The 15,556-nt window shown below is 47.0% G+C and overlaps 1 protein-coding gene and 1 non-coding gene across 3 annotated transcripts; both read right to left on the bottom strand.

Moving 5' to 3' along the window:
* On the bottom strand, window positions 1–15,355 carry Tmem80 (transmembrane protein 80). 2 transcript variants are annotated; one of them, XM_045142350.1, is made up of 6 exons: window positions 15,115–15,355; window positions 12,935–13,081; window positions 6,305–6,324; window positions 4,351–4,444; window positions 4,181–4,273; window positions 1–1,519 (listed from the first exon to the last, which is right to left on the bottom strand). In XM_045142350.1, the coding sequence occupies exons 2-6, from the start codon at window positions 12,939–12,941 to the stop codon at window positions 1,314–1,316; spliced, it is 420 nt and encodes a 139-aa protein (XP_044998285.1). In that variant the 5' UTR covers window positions 12,942–13,081; window positions 15,115–15,355; the 3' UTR covers window positions 1–1,313. The 2 variants fall into 2 exon arrangements, with proteins under 2 accessions (XP_044998285.1, XP_004654227.2); XM_004654170.2 differs by having other exon boundaries at window positions 15,147–15,355.
* Window positions 14,113–14,284, bottom strand: LOC123457979. The gene has a single exon (XR_006635322.1). It is a non-coding gene; the product is annotated as a U1 spliceosomal RNA (small nuclear RNA).
* Window positions 15,356–15,556: the final 201 nt, after the last annotated feature.

Raw genomic sequence — 15,556 nt, 5'->3', positions numbered from 1 at the left:
TGCGCCACCACACCTGGTTACTTATTTATTTTAAAAAGAGATATATAACCATAACATCATTTCAAACAGAAAACACACAACAGATAAAAACCAAGGAAAGAGACTGCAAAAATCTGCTTAAGGAGTGGGGAAGATGGCTCAGTGGGCGAAGTGTTTGCCACGCAAGCTTAAGTATCCAAGTCTGGATCCCCAGAACCTGTGTAGAGTCAGGAGTCTATAATCCTCACAGCAGGACAGGAGGCAGAGACAGGAGAATCACCCAGAAGCTTGGGGGCCGGTTAGTTTGGCTAGCACAGCTGTGGACAATGAAAGCCCACGTCTCAAACAAGATGGAAAGCGAGGACCAACATCCAAAGTGAAGCTGTCCTCTGACTTCCTCCAGTGCAGCAGGGCAGGTGCACCGCACACATAAACAAATACCCCTCCAAAACATCTGCTCACATAGTTAAGGTGAATTCACTAAGTCTAGGAATGGAGTCAAGATATGGGATGGAATGTATTCAGCACAAACTGTAAATGCTGCTGAGGTTCAGGGGACTGCAGCTCCTAGACTGTTTTCTTATTCTATATTCTACCTTCAGTAACTCCCAGAACCCTCCACCTCAGGTGATGGTCAAAGTGAAAACACCTCAACACAGACCTGTCTGACCCATTTGAGGTTTTCTTTTGTTCTTTTTCTTTTTGTCCTGTTTTTGGAAACCCTTGTACGCCATTCTGTTTTGGGCTGGCCTTGATAGGGAGCCAAATTGGGGGACACTAGCATGCAGGGCCTGCCACCATGTAACTCTGCAAGGAAGCCCAGCTTGGTGTGAGGCCAGCAACAGAGGACAGTGGGCTCTCAGAATATGCATCAGGCCAGAGTGAGAAGCATGAATGTGAAGAACTGATGTTTGAGAAAACACATGGTGCCAGACAAAGACAGCCAAGCCCTCCCTATGGGAATGGCTTCAGAAACCACCAGGATCCTGCTTCTCTGAGATGGCAACATGGTGGAACCACTGGGCTGCCCCAGCAGTTTCCTTCCTGAAGGGCTTTTCTGCCTTTTGGTCTGGTGGTCAGCAGTGGTCCTGCTGCCAGAACCCAAGTCATAGGGTCTGAGTGAACATCCTTGGTATTCATCCTCCTCTGGGTGGCCATTTTCAACACCTAGGTCCCCAACAGCTTGTTCCTCCTTGGTTTTGGCCCCAGCCCCACCCAAAAAGATGAGTCAAACCATCTAAACCCATCTACAGATCAGCAGAACAGATCCCTGTCTTGCAGCAGGGTGATGGCGGGAGCTGAGGAAGAGCACTGTGCAGGCTGATCTGGCACGACTAGCGGACAAAGGCGGCAATGACCACCACCTGCAGGACGGCCTCCAGCCCGTGGAGCACCAGGAGCACGGCACTGAGAACTGAGTCCATCCATAGTACCAGGGTCTGCCAGAGCAGGAAGTAGGCAGCGAGGAGGCCGCTGCCTGCTGTGAGGGCAAGGCTGATGGCCAGGGGGGCCTCAGCCTCGGTGAGGTTGCCCTTTGTGCCTGAAAAGCAGAGCAAACACAGAGTGAGGCAGGGTCTGCAGGACAACCAAGGACCCACCACATAGCTTCAGGGTTATGGAAACTGAGGAAACCACCCACTGCAGCCACTCCATGATGGAGAGTGTCTACGGCTGAATCCCAGTCTCTGTGCTTTCAAGACAGTGTAGTTTCCAACACTGTAGGCATCTGCCACCTTTTCCTAACTCCAAGTGAGATCAAAGGAATTTTGTTTAAAACTTCTAAAAATATTTTAGTCTGGGCTGAAGCAGGCCAGCTCTGGAAAATTCATGACTACTTATAAAAAAATAAAACCACCCATTTTACAAACAAATGGGTCAGTCATAGAAAATACCAACTGGGAATGCCAGCACCTGACTAGTTGCTGTGGGGGGGGGGGCAAGGCCCTGCCAACACCAGCTTTGGTATACCAAGGGTCTGCCAACCCCAGCTTCTGAGAGTACCTGAAGGCCTGATGACCCCAGCCATACAGTGTGCAGGGTCTGCTGACTCTATTGATGGTGCCCAAAGGTGTGCAATGTGCTTTGGGATGCTCAGTGCCAACAGCCAGCCCTACAGGATGAGGTTCTGCATTCCACAGGGCAGCCTCAAGGGCCAGCCAGTCTCCTTGTCTGTGCAGTGACAGCCTTTGCATCCTGCCTATTGAGCAAGCTGTGGATGCGCCAGCACGATCCATGGCAGTAGACACTGGTGCCATGTCTAGGACAGACAGCAAGGGAATGTGATACACCCAGCTGGGGGCACCACATGATAACAAGAGAGAGGGTAGAGGACAGCATCTGTGTGTGCCTCGGTTTCCTCACTATATACTGGACATTACAGTGGTGGGGCATGTACTTGAGGGGCCTGGGTCCGAGCCTGGCAGTGCAGTATGCCTCCTGTACACATGCTTATGTCTAAGAGTGCAGGGAGGGCAGAAGCAGAGGTACAGACCTGGACCTCTGACAGTTATGGCTCGAACTCTGGGAGACAGACTTCTATGTTTTACTTCTGTACTCAAGTCTCTTGTGCGAAATTACCCTAAATGAACTCTGGTTAAGGGAACTGGAAGCCAGGTGTGGTGGCGCATGCCTTTAATCCCAGCACTCGGGAGGCACAGGTAGGAAGATCACCAAGAGTTCGAGGCCACCCTGAGACTACATAGTGAATTCCAGGTCAGCACCTGAGCTAGAGTGAGACCCTACCTTGAAAAATCAAAAGAAAAAAAAAAGAGGGAATTGGCCAGGTGTGGTGGCGCATACCTTTAACCCCAGCACTCAAAAGGCAGAGGTAGGAGGATTGCTGTGAGTTCAAGGCCAGTCTGGGACTACAGAGTGAGATCCAGGTCAGCCTGAGCTAGACTGAGACCTTACCTCAAAGAAACCAAAAAAAAAAATGTGCCTGAGAGATGGTTTAGCAGTTAAGGTGCTTGCCTACAAAGCCAATGGCCCAGGTCTGATTCCCCAGGACCCACACAAGCCAGATGAACAAAGTGGCACATGTGTCTGGAGTGCATTTGCAGTGGCTGGAGACCCTGGCAAGCTGCCTATTCTCTCTCTCTCTCTTAAAAAATAAAAAAAACTAAAAAAGTAAAATAGGGCTGGAGAGATGGCTTAGTGGTTAAGTGCTTGCCTGTGAAGCCTAAGGACCCCAGTTCGAGGCTTGATTCCCCAGGACCCACATTAGCCAGATGCACAAGGGGGCGCATGCATCTGGAGTTTGTTTGCAGTGGCTGGAGGCCCTGGTGTGCCCATTCTCTCTCTGTCTGTCTCTCTCTACCTCTTTCTCCCTCTGTCTGTCGCTCTCAAATAAATAAATAAAAATAAACAAAATTTAAAATAGGCTGAAGAGATGGCTTAGCAGTTAAGGCACATGCTTGTGAAGCCTAAGGACACAGGTTCGATTCTCTAGGTCCCACATAAGCCAGATGTACATGGTGGCTCATGTGTCTGGAGTTCGTTTGTAGTGCCTAGAGGCCCTGGTGTGCCATTCTTACTCTATATTTCTCTCTGTCTCTAATAAATAAATAAAAAATAAATCTTTAAAAAAGAGTGAAATATAAAAAGGAGGGAATTGGGGCTAGGGAAATGGTTCAGATGTTAAAGGTGCTTCCTTGCAAAGCCTGTCAGCCAGCACCCACATAAAACCAGATACATAAAATGGTACATGCACCTGGGGTTCAGTTACAGTGGCTAGAAGTCCTGGCACACCCAGCCCCCCTCTCTCTGCTTGTAAATAAATAAATAAGTAATAAATATAGAGTTGGCTGAGTGTCCACTCAGGTAGTAACCAATTTGGCCCTGAGCTGCTCTCAGAGGCTAGGCCCACTCTCCTGCAGGGACCTGACAGGTGCTTTAGACTTCTCCCCAATGGGTGAAACTAGTGGGGGGCAAGGGGTTGCAGGAGTATTCTGGGCCTCTGGTCTGAATTCTACTGTTCTGTGTGCATCCTTCCAGTCACAAGGATGCCGCCATTACCTGGGACAGAGCTTCTCAACAAATGGTTAACACTTAATAACACCATCAGGCAACACTGCAAAGCACCTGACGAAGCCCTCTAAATGAAAATGTCTAACAACACTAAGCATGGTTAATATTTAAAGGTTCAGAACATGTGAGAGAACACCTGCTATGTCCATAGCTTATGGTTTCACAACCAACTCACCCAGGTACAGCCGAGCTGCTTCCACAATCCCCATTAGAAGTAAGAGAGCCAGATCCAGGACCAGGTAATTGTAAGGATAGCTGAACACCTGACCTGGGAACACACACACAGAAGTCGGGTCAGCTCGGGTGGAGGCGACTCTTTGAGTGGGCCTAGCGCTCATGACTTACTTTTATATGCGATCATCAGGAGGGTGACCAGGAAATACAGGCTGTAGTACAGCCTGCTCAGTTGAAGCAGCATCTGGAGAGGAACTGACGACAGCTGGTAAGTAGTTAAGGATCCTCAGGTTCTCCAAGCAGGGAACACCTGCACAGGCAGCCAAGCAGAGGAGCCCATTCTGCCACCTCACCCATGGCCGCACACCAGTGCTGCTTAGCTGCAGCAGATGGACACTTACAGATGACTGTGAAGACCCAGCCACTGGCTTCTGCCTATTTGGGGCTCCTACTGCTACATGGGCTCCTGGTATGGCCACCTGAGGAGCCCCAGTGGTCACAAGGGCAATGTAGGATCCCTCCCAGAACATCTGGCAGAACATGATCTTAGCACCATAGTCCTCAGCAGCTAAAGGCAGGACAATGGGAACTCCTCACACTGATAGGTGATGTTACCCCAATCCTGAATGTGAGCTAAAGGACCTTTTTCATTTTCATGAGGGAAAATATATTTCATGGTCATCCAAAGGGGGGGGGATTCTTATCTTTCTGATGACAAAACATGGTGGTTTTGTTGGCGGGAGGTGAGTGCTCATCTTTAGGGTACTAAGCCAGTAGAAGGAACAGGGCTGAGCAGTACGCCAGAGTCAACACACAAGGGAACACCTCTCCTTCTTAAAAGTTACCAGTTTCCTCAGGACCCATGTAAGCCACATGTACAAGGGGACACATGCATTTGGAATTAATTTGCAGTGGCTGTAGGCACTGGTGTGCCATTCTCCCTCTCTCTCAAATAAATAAATAAATAAATAAATAAATTAATTAATTAATAATAAAATGGAAAAAATAGGAAACAAACAAACAAAAATACTTGGGCTGGAGGAATGGCTTAGTGATTAAGGTGTTTGCCTACAAAGCCAAAAGACCCAGGTTCGATTCCCCAGGACCCATGTTAGCCAGATGCACAAAGGGGCGCATGTATTTGGAGTTTGTTTGCCGTGGCTGGAGGCCTTGGCATGCCCGTTCTCTTTCTCCCTCTTTCTCTATCAAATAAATAAATATATTTATTTTAAAAAGTTACCAGTTAGGGGCCAGGCGTGGTGGCACACGCCTTAATCCCAATACTTTGAGGCAAAGATAGGAGGATCAAGGCCACCCTGAGACTACATAGTGAATTCCAGGTCAACCTGGGCTACAGCAAGATGCTACCCCCCAAAAAACAAAAAACAAACAAAAAGTTACCAGCAACTAGCCAGGTGTGGTGGCATGCATTTAATTCCAGCACCCAGGAAGCTGAGGTAGGAAGATAGCCAGTAGTTCAAGACCAGCTTGGGGCTACACAGTGAGCTTCAGACCAGCCTGGGATACAGTCAGCCCTAATTAAAAACAAAAAACACAATGATAATAATAATAATTATTATTATTAAAGTTACCAACCAAGCCAGTGTGGTGGTGCATCCCTTTAATCCCAGCATTTGGGAGGCAGAGGTAGGAGGATCACTGTGAATTTTCAAGGCAAGCCTGGGACTACAGAATGAATTTCAAGCCAACCTGGACTAGAGTGAGACTCTGCATCGAAAAAAAAAAAAAATAAGTTACTGGGTTGGAGAGATTACTTAGTGGTTAAGGTCACTTGCCTGCAAAGTCTAAGCACCCAGGTTCGATTCCCCAGTACCCATTTAAGCCAGAAGCACAAGGTGGCACATATGTTTGGAGTTCATATGCAGTGACTACAGGCCCTGGCATGCCCATTCTCTCTCCCTCTCTATCTGCCTCTTCTCTCTCCCACTCTTAAAATAAATAAATATATATATTTAAAGTTACTAGCCAAAATTGAAGGAAAAGTGGGGTGAGGTATGAAATGCACATAAGGGCAGAAAGCTAAGCCTAGCCAACAACACAGCTGCCCTGAAAGGGCACTGCCTGGCCAAAGCCTTAGGAAGCAGCAGCAACAGCAGCAGGATACCACCTTGGAGGAGCTTCTCCCTGGAAGAAAAGGAATGTCCATGAGACATCAGCACCCCTATCACTCCCCTGATCTCACATTTTTAGAAGTGTAATAGGCTTGCAGCTAGGTTCTGGTCTCACACCTTTACATCCCTTCCAGGAGGACACAACAATCTCTGACTTCCCACACCTAAGGCTGGGGATCCTGTACCTGGGGGCACAAGCAGTGGGGCAGAAGTGAAGCCTAGGCGCATGCCTGAGGCCACACTCAAGCAGGGTGGGAGTCAGTCCTCAGGGAAAGAAATGCCCCAAAACAGAATAACAGCTTTTCCCATCTTCTGTAGCTTCTGAATATTCTACTTGGGCATAGTTAGGTGGAAATCCTGATTTGGGTTATAATTTATCACAGATGTTTGCTTTCTCTTGAAATTTTATTCATTTCCCTAAAATAACTCCTCTGAGGGGAAAAAGAAAGAAGAAAGAAAGAAGGAAGGAAGGAAGGAAAGAAGGAAGGAAGGAAGGAAAGAAGGAAGGAAGGAAGGAGGGGAAGAAAGAAAGAAAGAAAGAAAGAAAGAAAGAAAGAAAGAAAGAAAGAAAGAAAGAAAGAAAGAGAAAGAAAAAAGAAAGTGTTTCTTAAAGCCACCATCCAGTTGGGCAGCCTCTCTGACCATCTCCCACCCCATGCACATGTTGACTTCCCTCATCTCGGGACAATCAGCTTCTAGAGTATATTAGGGTCTCCTCATCTGTGGTAATTTTTGTTTATTTTGTTTGCAAGCCTGTGTGTGTGTGTCCATACCAGATGCTAGTACCACTTTGTGCACCTGGCTTTACCTGGGTGCTTGGGAATTGAACTCGGGCTGGCTTTGCAAACCAGTGCCCTTAACTGATGAGCCATCTTCCTCCTCATCTTTTATTTATTTATTTGAGGGATAGAGAAAGAGGCAGATAGAGAGAGATTGGGTGTGCCAGGGCCTCTAGCCACTGCAAATGAACTTCAGGCATGTGCACCACTTTGTTCATCTGGCTTTACGTGGGTACCAGGGAATCGAACCTGGGTCCATTGGCTTTGCCAGAAAGCACCTTAACCACTAAGCTATCTCTTCAGCCCTTCCTTCTCACCTTTGACTCTGAGGCTTTGCACATGAAAATATGTCTGGCCCATCCCTACATGGAATATGACCTGGGTCACAATGATCGTATAGTCTTACACCAGCTGCACAATCATGATACACATGTCTTTTCATGTGTGAACACCTGTAAAAACTGAAAAAGGCCAGGTGTGGTGGCACACGCCTTTAATCCCAGCATATGGGAGGCAGAGGTAGGAGAATCGCCATGCACAAAGCCAAGCAATCTTCTGGTGTGCATATGCAGTGGCAAGAGGCCCTAGTGCACTCATTCTATCTCTCTCTTCACTACCTTGAAAATAAACAAACATTAAAAGGCTTAGTGATTAAGGCACATGCCTGCAAAGCCTAAGGACCCAGGTTTGATTCTCCAAGACCCACATAAGCCAGATGCACAAGATGGCATATGCATCTGGAGTTTGCAGTGGCTAGAGGCCCTGGTATACCCATAAAAAGAAAAAGAAAGCTGGGCGTGGCACATGCCTTTAATCCCAGCACCTGGGAGGCAGAGGTAGGAGGATCATTGTGGGTTCAAGGTCACCCCGAGACTGCATAGTGAATTCCAGGTCAGCCTGGGCTAGAGTGAGACCCTACCTTGAAAAATAAAACAAAAAAGAAAAAAGGAAAGAAGAAAAAGAAGGGCCTGGAGAGATAGATGGTTTAGTGGTTAAGACGCTTGCAAAACCAAAGGACCCATGTAAGCCAGATGCACAAGGGGCACGCACATCTGGGATTCATTTGCAGTGGCTGGAGGCCCTAGCGTGCCCATTTTTTTCTCTCTCTACCTGCATATTTCTGTATCACTGTCTGTCAAACTAAAAAAGAAAATAAAATATTTTTAAAAAAGGAAAAGAAAATAAAAGGTCTGGTGGGGGGCTGGAGATATGGCTTTGCAGTTAAGGCACATGCCTGCAAAGCCTAAGGACCCAGGTTTGATTCTCCAGGTCCCACGTAAGCCAGATGCACATGGTGGTGCATGTGTCTGGAGTTCATTTGCAGTGGCTGGAGACCCTGGTGTGCCCATTCTCACTCTTTCTCTCTCTCTGTGTCCATCTCCCCCTCTCTCTGTCTCTAATAAATAAATAAAAATAACTCTTTTAAAAAAAGTGGATTGGAGAGATGGCTTAGCAGTTAAGGCATCTGCTTGCAAAGCCAAAGGATCCCAGTTTGATTCTCCAGGACCCAGATACAAAAGGGGGCACATGTGTCTGGAGTTTGTTTGCAGCGGCTAGATGCCCGGGCACGCCCGTTCTCTCCCTCTCTCTCTGCCTCTCTCTCTCTTCTTCTTTCTCTCAAATAAACAACTAAATATATTTTAAAAAGAAAGAAAGAAAGAAAGGCCCAAAGTGAGGTCAGGGGAAGAGATTGAATAAAGGAAAGGTGGAGGGAGGGCTAATCAAAATCTAAAAGGATGCAAATAAATCATATGGAATCCTCCAGTTTTGGACAATGGAACACTCAGGAGCCATAGATCGTTGTTAGAAAATTTTCAGTGCCAGGGATGGGATACCTCCAGTGAATTGTTGGCCAGGGAGGTCCCTGATGCCCCCCAAACATTACAGGCTATTGCCGAGGCCCTTGGTTTCCCACCAGGAATAGATGGTAAGACCCTATTGCTGAAGACTCCACATACTTGGGCTGCAAGGCCACTGAGAAATCCTGCTGGAACTGAGCTGATAACCTCCTCCATGTAGACCAGCTGACAGAAAGCTGAAAGAAGCCATTCTACATGTAGTTCAATGGGAGAAAGAGATACCACCAGTGAAGATACTCAACAGTAGACACTGCAAGCCTTATAATTGGCCAGCCAGGCCAAATGAGCCAATGGGTGCAATAGTGGCACGTCTGTCATGGTGGAAACCAACTGCCCTCCAATTGGACTGGAGGCCCACTCCATGAGGGGGGGGGATACATCCCTGATACTGAAAACTTAAAACAGGGGTATTCATGAGCCCTAGGGGTGTAACATCTGCTGATGTCTGGAAAAATGTATATACTATGTTTATCAAACTGCCCAGTAAGCACTTGTCTTAATATTTATACCCTTATATTAACACTACTCTCACTTTGGGTAGAGAATCTTCTCTTTTCAGATGGCAGTGACCTTGTGATGACCCAGAAGGTATCATAGTGCTGGAAAGAAGTGACTAGAGTATTGAGTAACATCTCAATCACACCTTCCAAGGCTCATGGTCTAATGCAGAAGAGGTGGCGGAAAGAATGTAAGAGCCAAAGGAAGGGTAGGACTCCTTACAACGTGCTTCCTCCAGACATAAACTAGCCTGGATATCCATGACCTCATAGTGCCTGACACTACCTACACAAGACCATCATAAGAGGAGGAAAAGATCAAGACATCAAAAGTAAAAGAGAGCATGATTGAGATGGGGAGAGGGTATGATGGAGAGTGGAGTTTCAAAGGGGTAAGTGGGGGGAGGGAGGGTATCACCATGGGGTATTTTTTATAATCATGGAAGTTGTTAATAAAAAAATAAAAGATAAAAATAAAAATAAAAAAAAAAAGGCCTGGTGGGCTGCAGAGATGGCTTAACAGTTAAGGCACTTGCCTGCGAAGCCTAAAAATGTTTGTTCAAATCTTCAGGTCCCACTGAGCCAGACACAAAAGTGACACAAGTGTACAATGTTGCCCACGTGCACAAGGGAGTCTGGTGTTCATTTACAGCAGCTGAAAGACCCTGGCATGCCCATTCTCTCCCTCTCTCTCAAAAATAAAATAATGATTAAAGCCAGGGGTGTTGGTGCATGCCTTTAGTCCCATCACTTGAGAGGCAGAGGTAGGAGGATCGCTATGAGTTCAAGGTCACCCTGAGACTACATAGTGAAAATACTTAGTGGCAGAGGCTAGTAAGTTAAAAAGGAGACATAAAGGGAAGAGAAAGGAAGGGAGGAGGCTACTTAATAGGTTGATACTGTATATATGTAAGTACAAAGATTGAGATGGGGAGGTAATATGATGGAGAATGGAATTTCAAAGGGGAAAGTGGGGGAGGGGGAGGGAGGGAATGACCATGGGATATTTTTTTATAATCACAGAAAATGCTAATAAAAATTTTTTAAAAAGAAAGAAATAAAAAAAATTTAAATAGTTTTTGTTCATATTTATTTATTTATTTTAAGAGTGACAGATAGAGATAGAGAGAAAGGCAGATAGGGAGAATGGGTGCGCCAGGCCCTCTACCCACTGCAAACGAACTCCAGATGCCTGCACCACCTTGTGCATCTGGCTAAAACAAAAGTAATATATATATTGAAATTATTATTATTATTATTGATTTTTTGAGGTAGGGATAGGGTCTCACTCTAGCCCAGGCTGACCTGGAATTCACTATGTAGTCTCAGGTTGGCCCTGTCAAAATATTTTTTAAAAAAGGACAGGTGACATATGGAAACCTACTTCTTTGGATAATGGTGCACCCAGAAGCCATATTGTTACTAGAAAAATTGCAGTACCAGGAATGGATGCCTTCCAGTGAATTGTTGGCCAGGGAGGTCACTGATGTCCCCTAACCATTAAAGGCCATTGCCAAGGCTCTTGGTTCCCTTGAGAACTAGATGGTCAGACCCTATTGTTGAAGACTACACATGCTTGGGCTACAGGTCACTGTGAAATCAAGCTGGAGCTGAGCTGTAAGCCTACTCCCTGTGCAATAGCTGACAGAAAGCTACAAAAAGCTATGCCGCCTGCAGCCTTAAAGGAGAGAGATGACATCAACAGTGGTTAATAGCACTGGACATTGCAAGCCTTAAGTGTGGCCCACCAGGCCAAACAAGCCAACTGGTACAATAGTGGCATATCTGTTATGGGGGAAACCAACCACTCTCTAATTAGACCAGAGGCCCACTCCACAGGAGGGAATACATGTCTGGTATTGAAAACCTAGCCAAAAACCTATGGTGGTGGTGAGTGGGGTGGTGGAGAGATGGCTTAGTGGTTAATACATCTGCTTGCAAAGCCAAAGGACCCAGGTTTGATTTCCCAGTACCCACATAAAGCCAGATACATAAGGTGGTGTATGCATCTGGAGTTCATTTGTAGTAGCTAGAGGTCCTGGCACATCTATCTGCCTTTCTCAAGAAAATAAAAATTTAAATAATTAAACAAACAAACAAAAAAAACCTTATGGTGGGGAAGGTCTTGAGCCCTAGGGAGTAATGACTGCTGTTGTCTGGCTAAATGCACATATTATGCCCACCAAAAACTGCCCTATAAGGACTTTTCTTAATATTTGTTTTGTTTTTCAAGGTAGGGTCTTGCTATAGCCCAGGCTGACCTGGAATTCACTATACAGTTTCAGGGTAGCCTCAGACTCACAGTGATTCTCCTACTTCTGCCTCCTGAGTGCTGGGATTAAAGGCATGCGCCACCATGCCTGGCATCTTTTCTTATTTATTTTTAATTTTTATTTATTTATTTATTTGAGAGTGACAGACACAGAGAGAAGGACAGATAGAGGGAGAGAGAGAGAATGGGCGCGCCAGGGCTTCCAGCCTCTGCATACGAACTCCAGATGCGTGTGCCCCCTTGTGCATCTGGCTAACGTGGGACCTGGGGAACCAAGCCTCGAACCGGGGTCCTTAGGCTTCACAGGCAAGCATTTAACTGCTAAGCCATCTCTCCAGCCCCTTTTCTTAATTTTTATAGCCATATATTAATGCTACTCTCACTTTTGATAGAAAAGCTTCTCCTTTCAGATGGTGGTGACCAATGAGATAACTCAAGTCACCACGGTGCTGAGAAGAAGTGACAGTGCAGTTTTTAGCACTAAGACATCTCTATTACACCTTCCAAGGCTCAAGGTCCATTGTGGAAAAGGTGGTGGAAAGAATGTAAGAGCCAAAGGACTGCTTACAATGGAATCTTCCAGACACAAAATGGCTAGGATATCCCTGACTTCACATTGTCTGACAATACCTACACTAGATATTCATAATAGGAAGAAAAGAAGATGATATCAAAATAAAAGAGCCAGGCGTGGTGGTACACACCTTTAATCCCAGCACTCAGGAGGCAGAGATAGGAGGATTGCTGTGAGTTCAAGGCTACCCTGAAACTACATAGTGAATTCCAGTTCAGCCTAGGCTAGACTGAGACCCTAGCTCAAAAACAAAAACAAAAAAATCAAAAACTCATGAAAGAGGCTGTACTCAGGGTAGAGTGGGTAGCACCTGAATCCAGGCTGTGCCTACCTCTTGCTCTATTCTCTCTTTAGTCCCAGAGACAGCAGGAAAGAAAATGTCCCTGGGGTTTTTGTGGGCCACTTGACTTCTGGCAGACTTCAGGCTGTCTGCTCTAGAGTTGTGGACTCAAATAGGTGAGTCATAAACTCATAAACATAGGACATTAGTAACAGCCTCTGGACAGGCTCCTAGCAGGTACACGTGTGGGAGCAGGAAGCCAAGAGAAGGTGTCTGGAGTCGCATCACATTTCAGCAGGGAGCTCTCTTAAACCAGATCTGTTCTTTTCCAGGTCCCAACTAAATGAGGCTACCCTAGATACCTGTCATTATTTGGGTCAGCTTCACATTAGTTGGGGTTTTCCTCCTTCTGGATGGTCTTCCTTAAAAGTTAATGTAAGGGCTGGGATGTGGTTCAGTCGCAGAATCATTGCCTAGAATGCCTGAGGCCCTGGGTTCAATCTCCAGCACTGTCAAAAAAGAAAAACAAAGAGTTAGAAATATTTCAAGTGCATCTACTAGCTGCCATTTGTTACAGATTGAAATTGTGGGACTCAGGGGAAAAAAATACTGTGTAAAACCCCACATGACACACAGTGTTTAAGGCTAACTACTCCTGGATGTGGTTCTAACAACTTCAAACCTATAGAGGTTCATTTTGGAGGAACAAAGCCAGGCTTCTGGGACTTAACACTGCTAGTCAATGATTTACTGAGATCACAGTGTGACATCAACAGGGAGGAAGCAACATGAAAAGAACACATTTTCCTTACTGAGAGACAAGGCTCTTTCAAGACACTCTCTTCTGGTCTCACTGTGTAGTTCAGGCTGGCCTTGAACTTGCAATCCTGCTTCAGCCACCCAAGTGCTGATGTTATAGGAGTGAGCCATCACACCTGGCTCCTCACACCTACCTTGCTGGGGATGAAATCTAGCATCTTAAACATGCTAGGCAAATGCTCTACCAGTGAGGTACACTTCATTGTTTTTTTTTTTTTTTTGGTAAGGAACTCACTCTGTAGCCCAGGCTAACCTTGAACTCACTGATTCTTCAAGCTCAGCCTGCCAAGTGCTGAGATTAAAGGCATGCACCACCACACCCAGCCACCTTAATTTTTCAGAGAATGAAAATATAGCAACAAACCCAATTGGCAGAGGACTTCCACAGACAAGATTTAGCAATCAGGAACCCACTTAGTCAAGAAAGCTCTATGGTCGGGAGGCAGAGGTAGGAGGTTCACCATAAGTTTGAAGCCACCCTGAGACTACATAGTGAATTCCAGGTCAGCATGGGCTAGAGTGAGATCCTGTCTTGAATGGAAAAAGAAAGAAGGGGGGGGGGAGGAAGGAAGGAAGGAAGGAAAGAAGGAGAGCAAGCAAGCTCTATAGTAACAAACCATAACCAGCCACTTCTTTCTAGTGTGACCTACTAACTTCTGTAATGTAACTCTGTGGCAAGGGATATGGAAATTGGCCTTTAAAAACAAAAACGGGGGTGGGGTGGGGGAGAGCTTGAACACAGTCCCCGACTACCACAAATTATGCAGTCAAGTTTCCCTCATTTGGGGAAACTGCATGGGTCAGCATATCTGGAGTTCTGGAGTGTGATGGATAAACTTCGCCCTGGGAAAACCACATTCCTGATCATGGTATCTCCCCTGCCAGGTAAGTGTTGGCCTTTTGTTTTGAGACAAGGTCTCACACTGTAGCCTGGGCTGGTCTTAACCTATGTAGTCCCAGGTGATCCCAAACTCATGACAAACCTCCTGACTCAGTCTCCCAAGTGCTGTGATTACAGACATGCTGCTTGGAATCTGAGCCTATAATATGACCTAATTCCAGGACCACTTTCCCATTTATCACAAATGTTGTGCATAGAGAATGCAAACATTCCTGAATATGTGGTAGGTACCGTCAAACAGCGTATGGGCGAGTATGTGCTTTGCAGGCTGTATGTGTAATACACACACATTCCTGAAAATTGTTTCTCGAAGGAACATTTGAGAGAGTGGAGTGATGCATACAGGCCTGCTTCCCCTCCAGGCTGCAGGTACCTAGGCTTGCCTGCTCAGGTACACTCTAGGCGCAGGACCCCCTAGTAGGGCCTAAGACTCTCATATTGCAGTGTAGGCTACAGAGAGTTTGGCTGTCTGAGACTCGAGTGTGTCACAGGGATATAGTTCAGTGTGCCCCAAAGTGACCCTCAGGTGTGTGGAGCAAGTGTGCCAGCGTCAACTGTGCCATGGGGGTGCTTCGGGTATGCCATGAATGTACTGGGATTAATCATAAATGTGCCCCGGGTGAGCTAAGTGGCCATGGCAGGGTTAGTGCATGCAGCAAGTATGCTGTGGATGCGTGTGCCATGCGTGTACCAGGTTAGCTGCAGGTGTGCTATGGTTGTGTATGGGCTACCCAGGTGTGCCACAGGTGTGATGCGGTCTCATCTTTGTGTGTGTGTGGGGGGGAGGGGATAAGGGTCCCTTAGGGTGTGCCATGGATGTACCCGGGATAAACCGAAGATGTGCCAGAAGTTACCAGGGTGGGCCCCATGGGAGCTGCAAACGGCCCTCGACCATCCAGATGACGCTGGCGACCCTCCCCACGCAGACAACAGATTGAGTGAGGCGCAGAGGCCCGTGTCAGGACGGCGGGGTGACAACCACAGAGGGTGTCGGGCTCGTCCACGGGGCTCCGCGTGGCGACTGCGAGATCTCAGCGACGCGGTGCCGGGCGCACTCCGCCCGCCTCGCCGGGCCGCGCGGCAGCCATTTTGCCGCTGGGTCCCGGAAATCCCGGCAGCCCCTAGGCCACACCCTCCCGCCATCTTCGCTCCTCCCGTCGCGCGCTGGAGCGGATGTCCGACCGCGGCCGAGGCCCGATTCGCCCGTCCGGCAGCACTCGGCCATTTTCGGACAGGAGGAGGAGGGAGCTGAGGTTTCTGACAG

The sequence above is a fragment of the Jaculus jaculus genome, chromosome 1, assembly GCF_020740685.1.
Source record: "Jaculus jaculus isolate mJacJac1 chromosome 1, mJacJac1.mat.Y.cur, whole genome shotgun sequence".
In the NCBI taxonomy this organism is placed as follows: Eukaryota; Metazoa; Chordata; class Mammalia; order Rodentia; family Dipodidae; genus Jaculus; species Jaculus jaculus.
This window is presented reverse-complemented; position numbering and strand designations above follow the sequence as displayed.

Bases quoted from the DNA above. Each gene is read 5' to 3' on its own strand.
- Tmem80 (XM_045142350.1), bottom strand. The intron at 4,274-4,350 runs GTAAGTCATGAG...GTGTGTTCCCAG, and splicing joins CCTGATGATCGCATATAAAA to GTCAGGTGTTCAGCTATCCT. The intron at 1,520-4,180 runs GTGAGTTGGTTG...TCTGCTTTTCAG, and splicing joins AGCAGCTCGGCTGTACCTGG to GCACAAAGGGCAACCTCACC.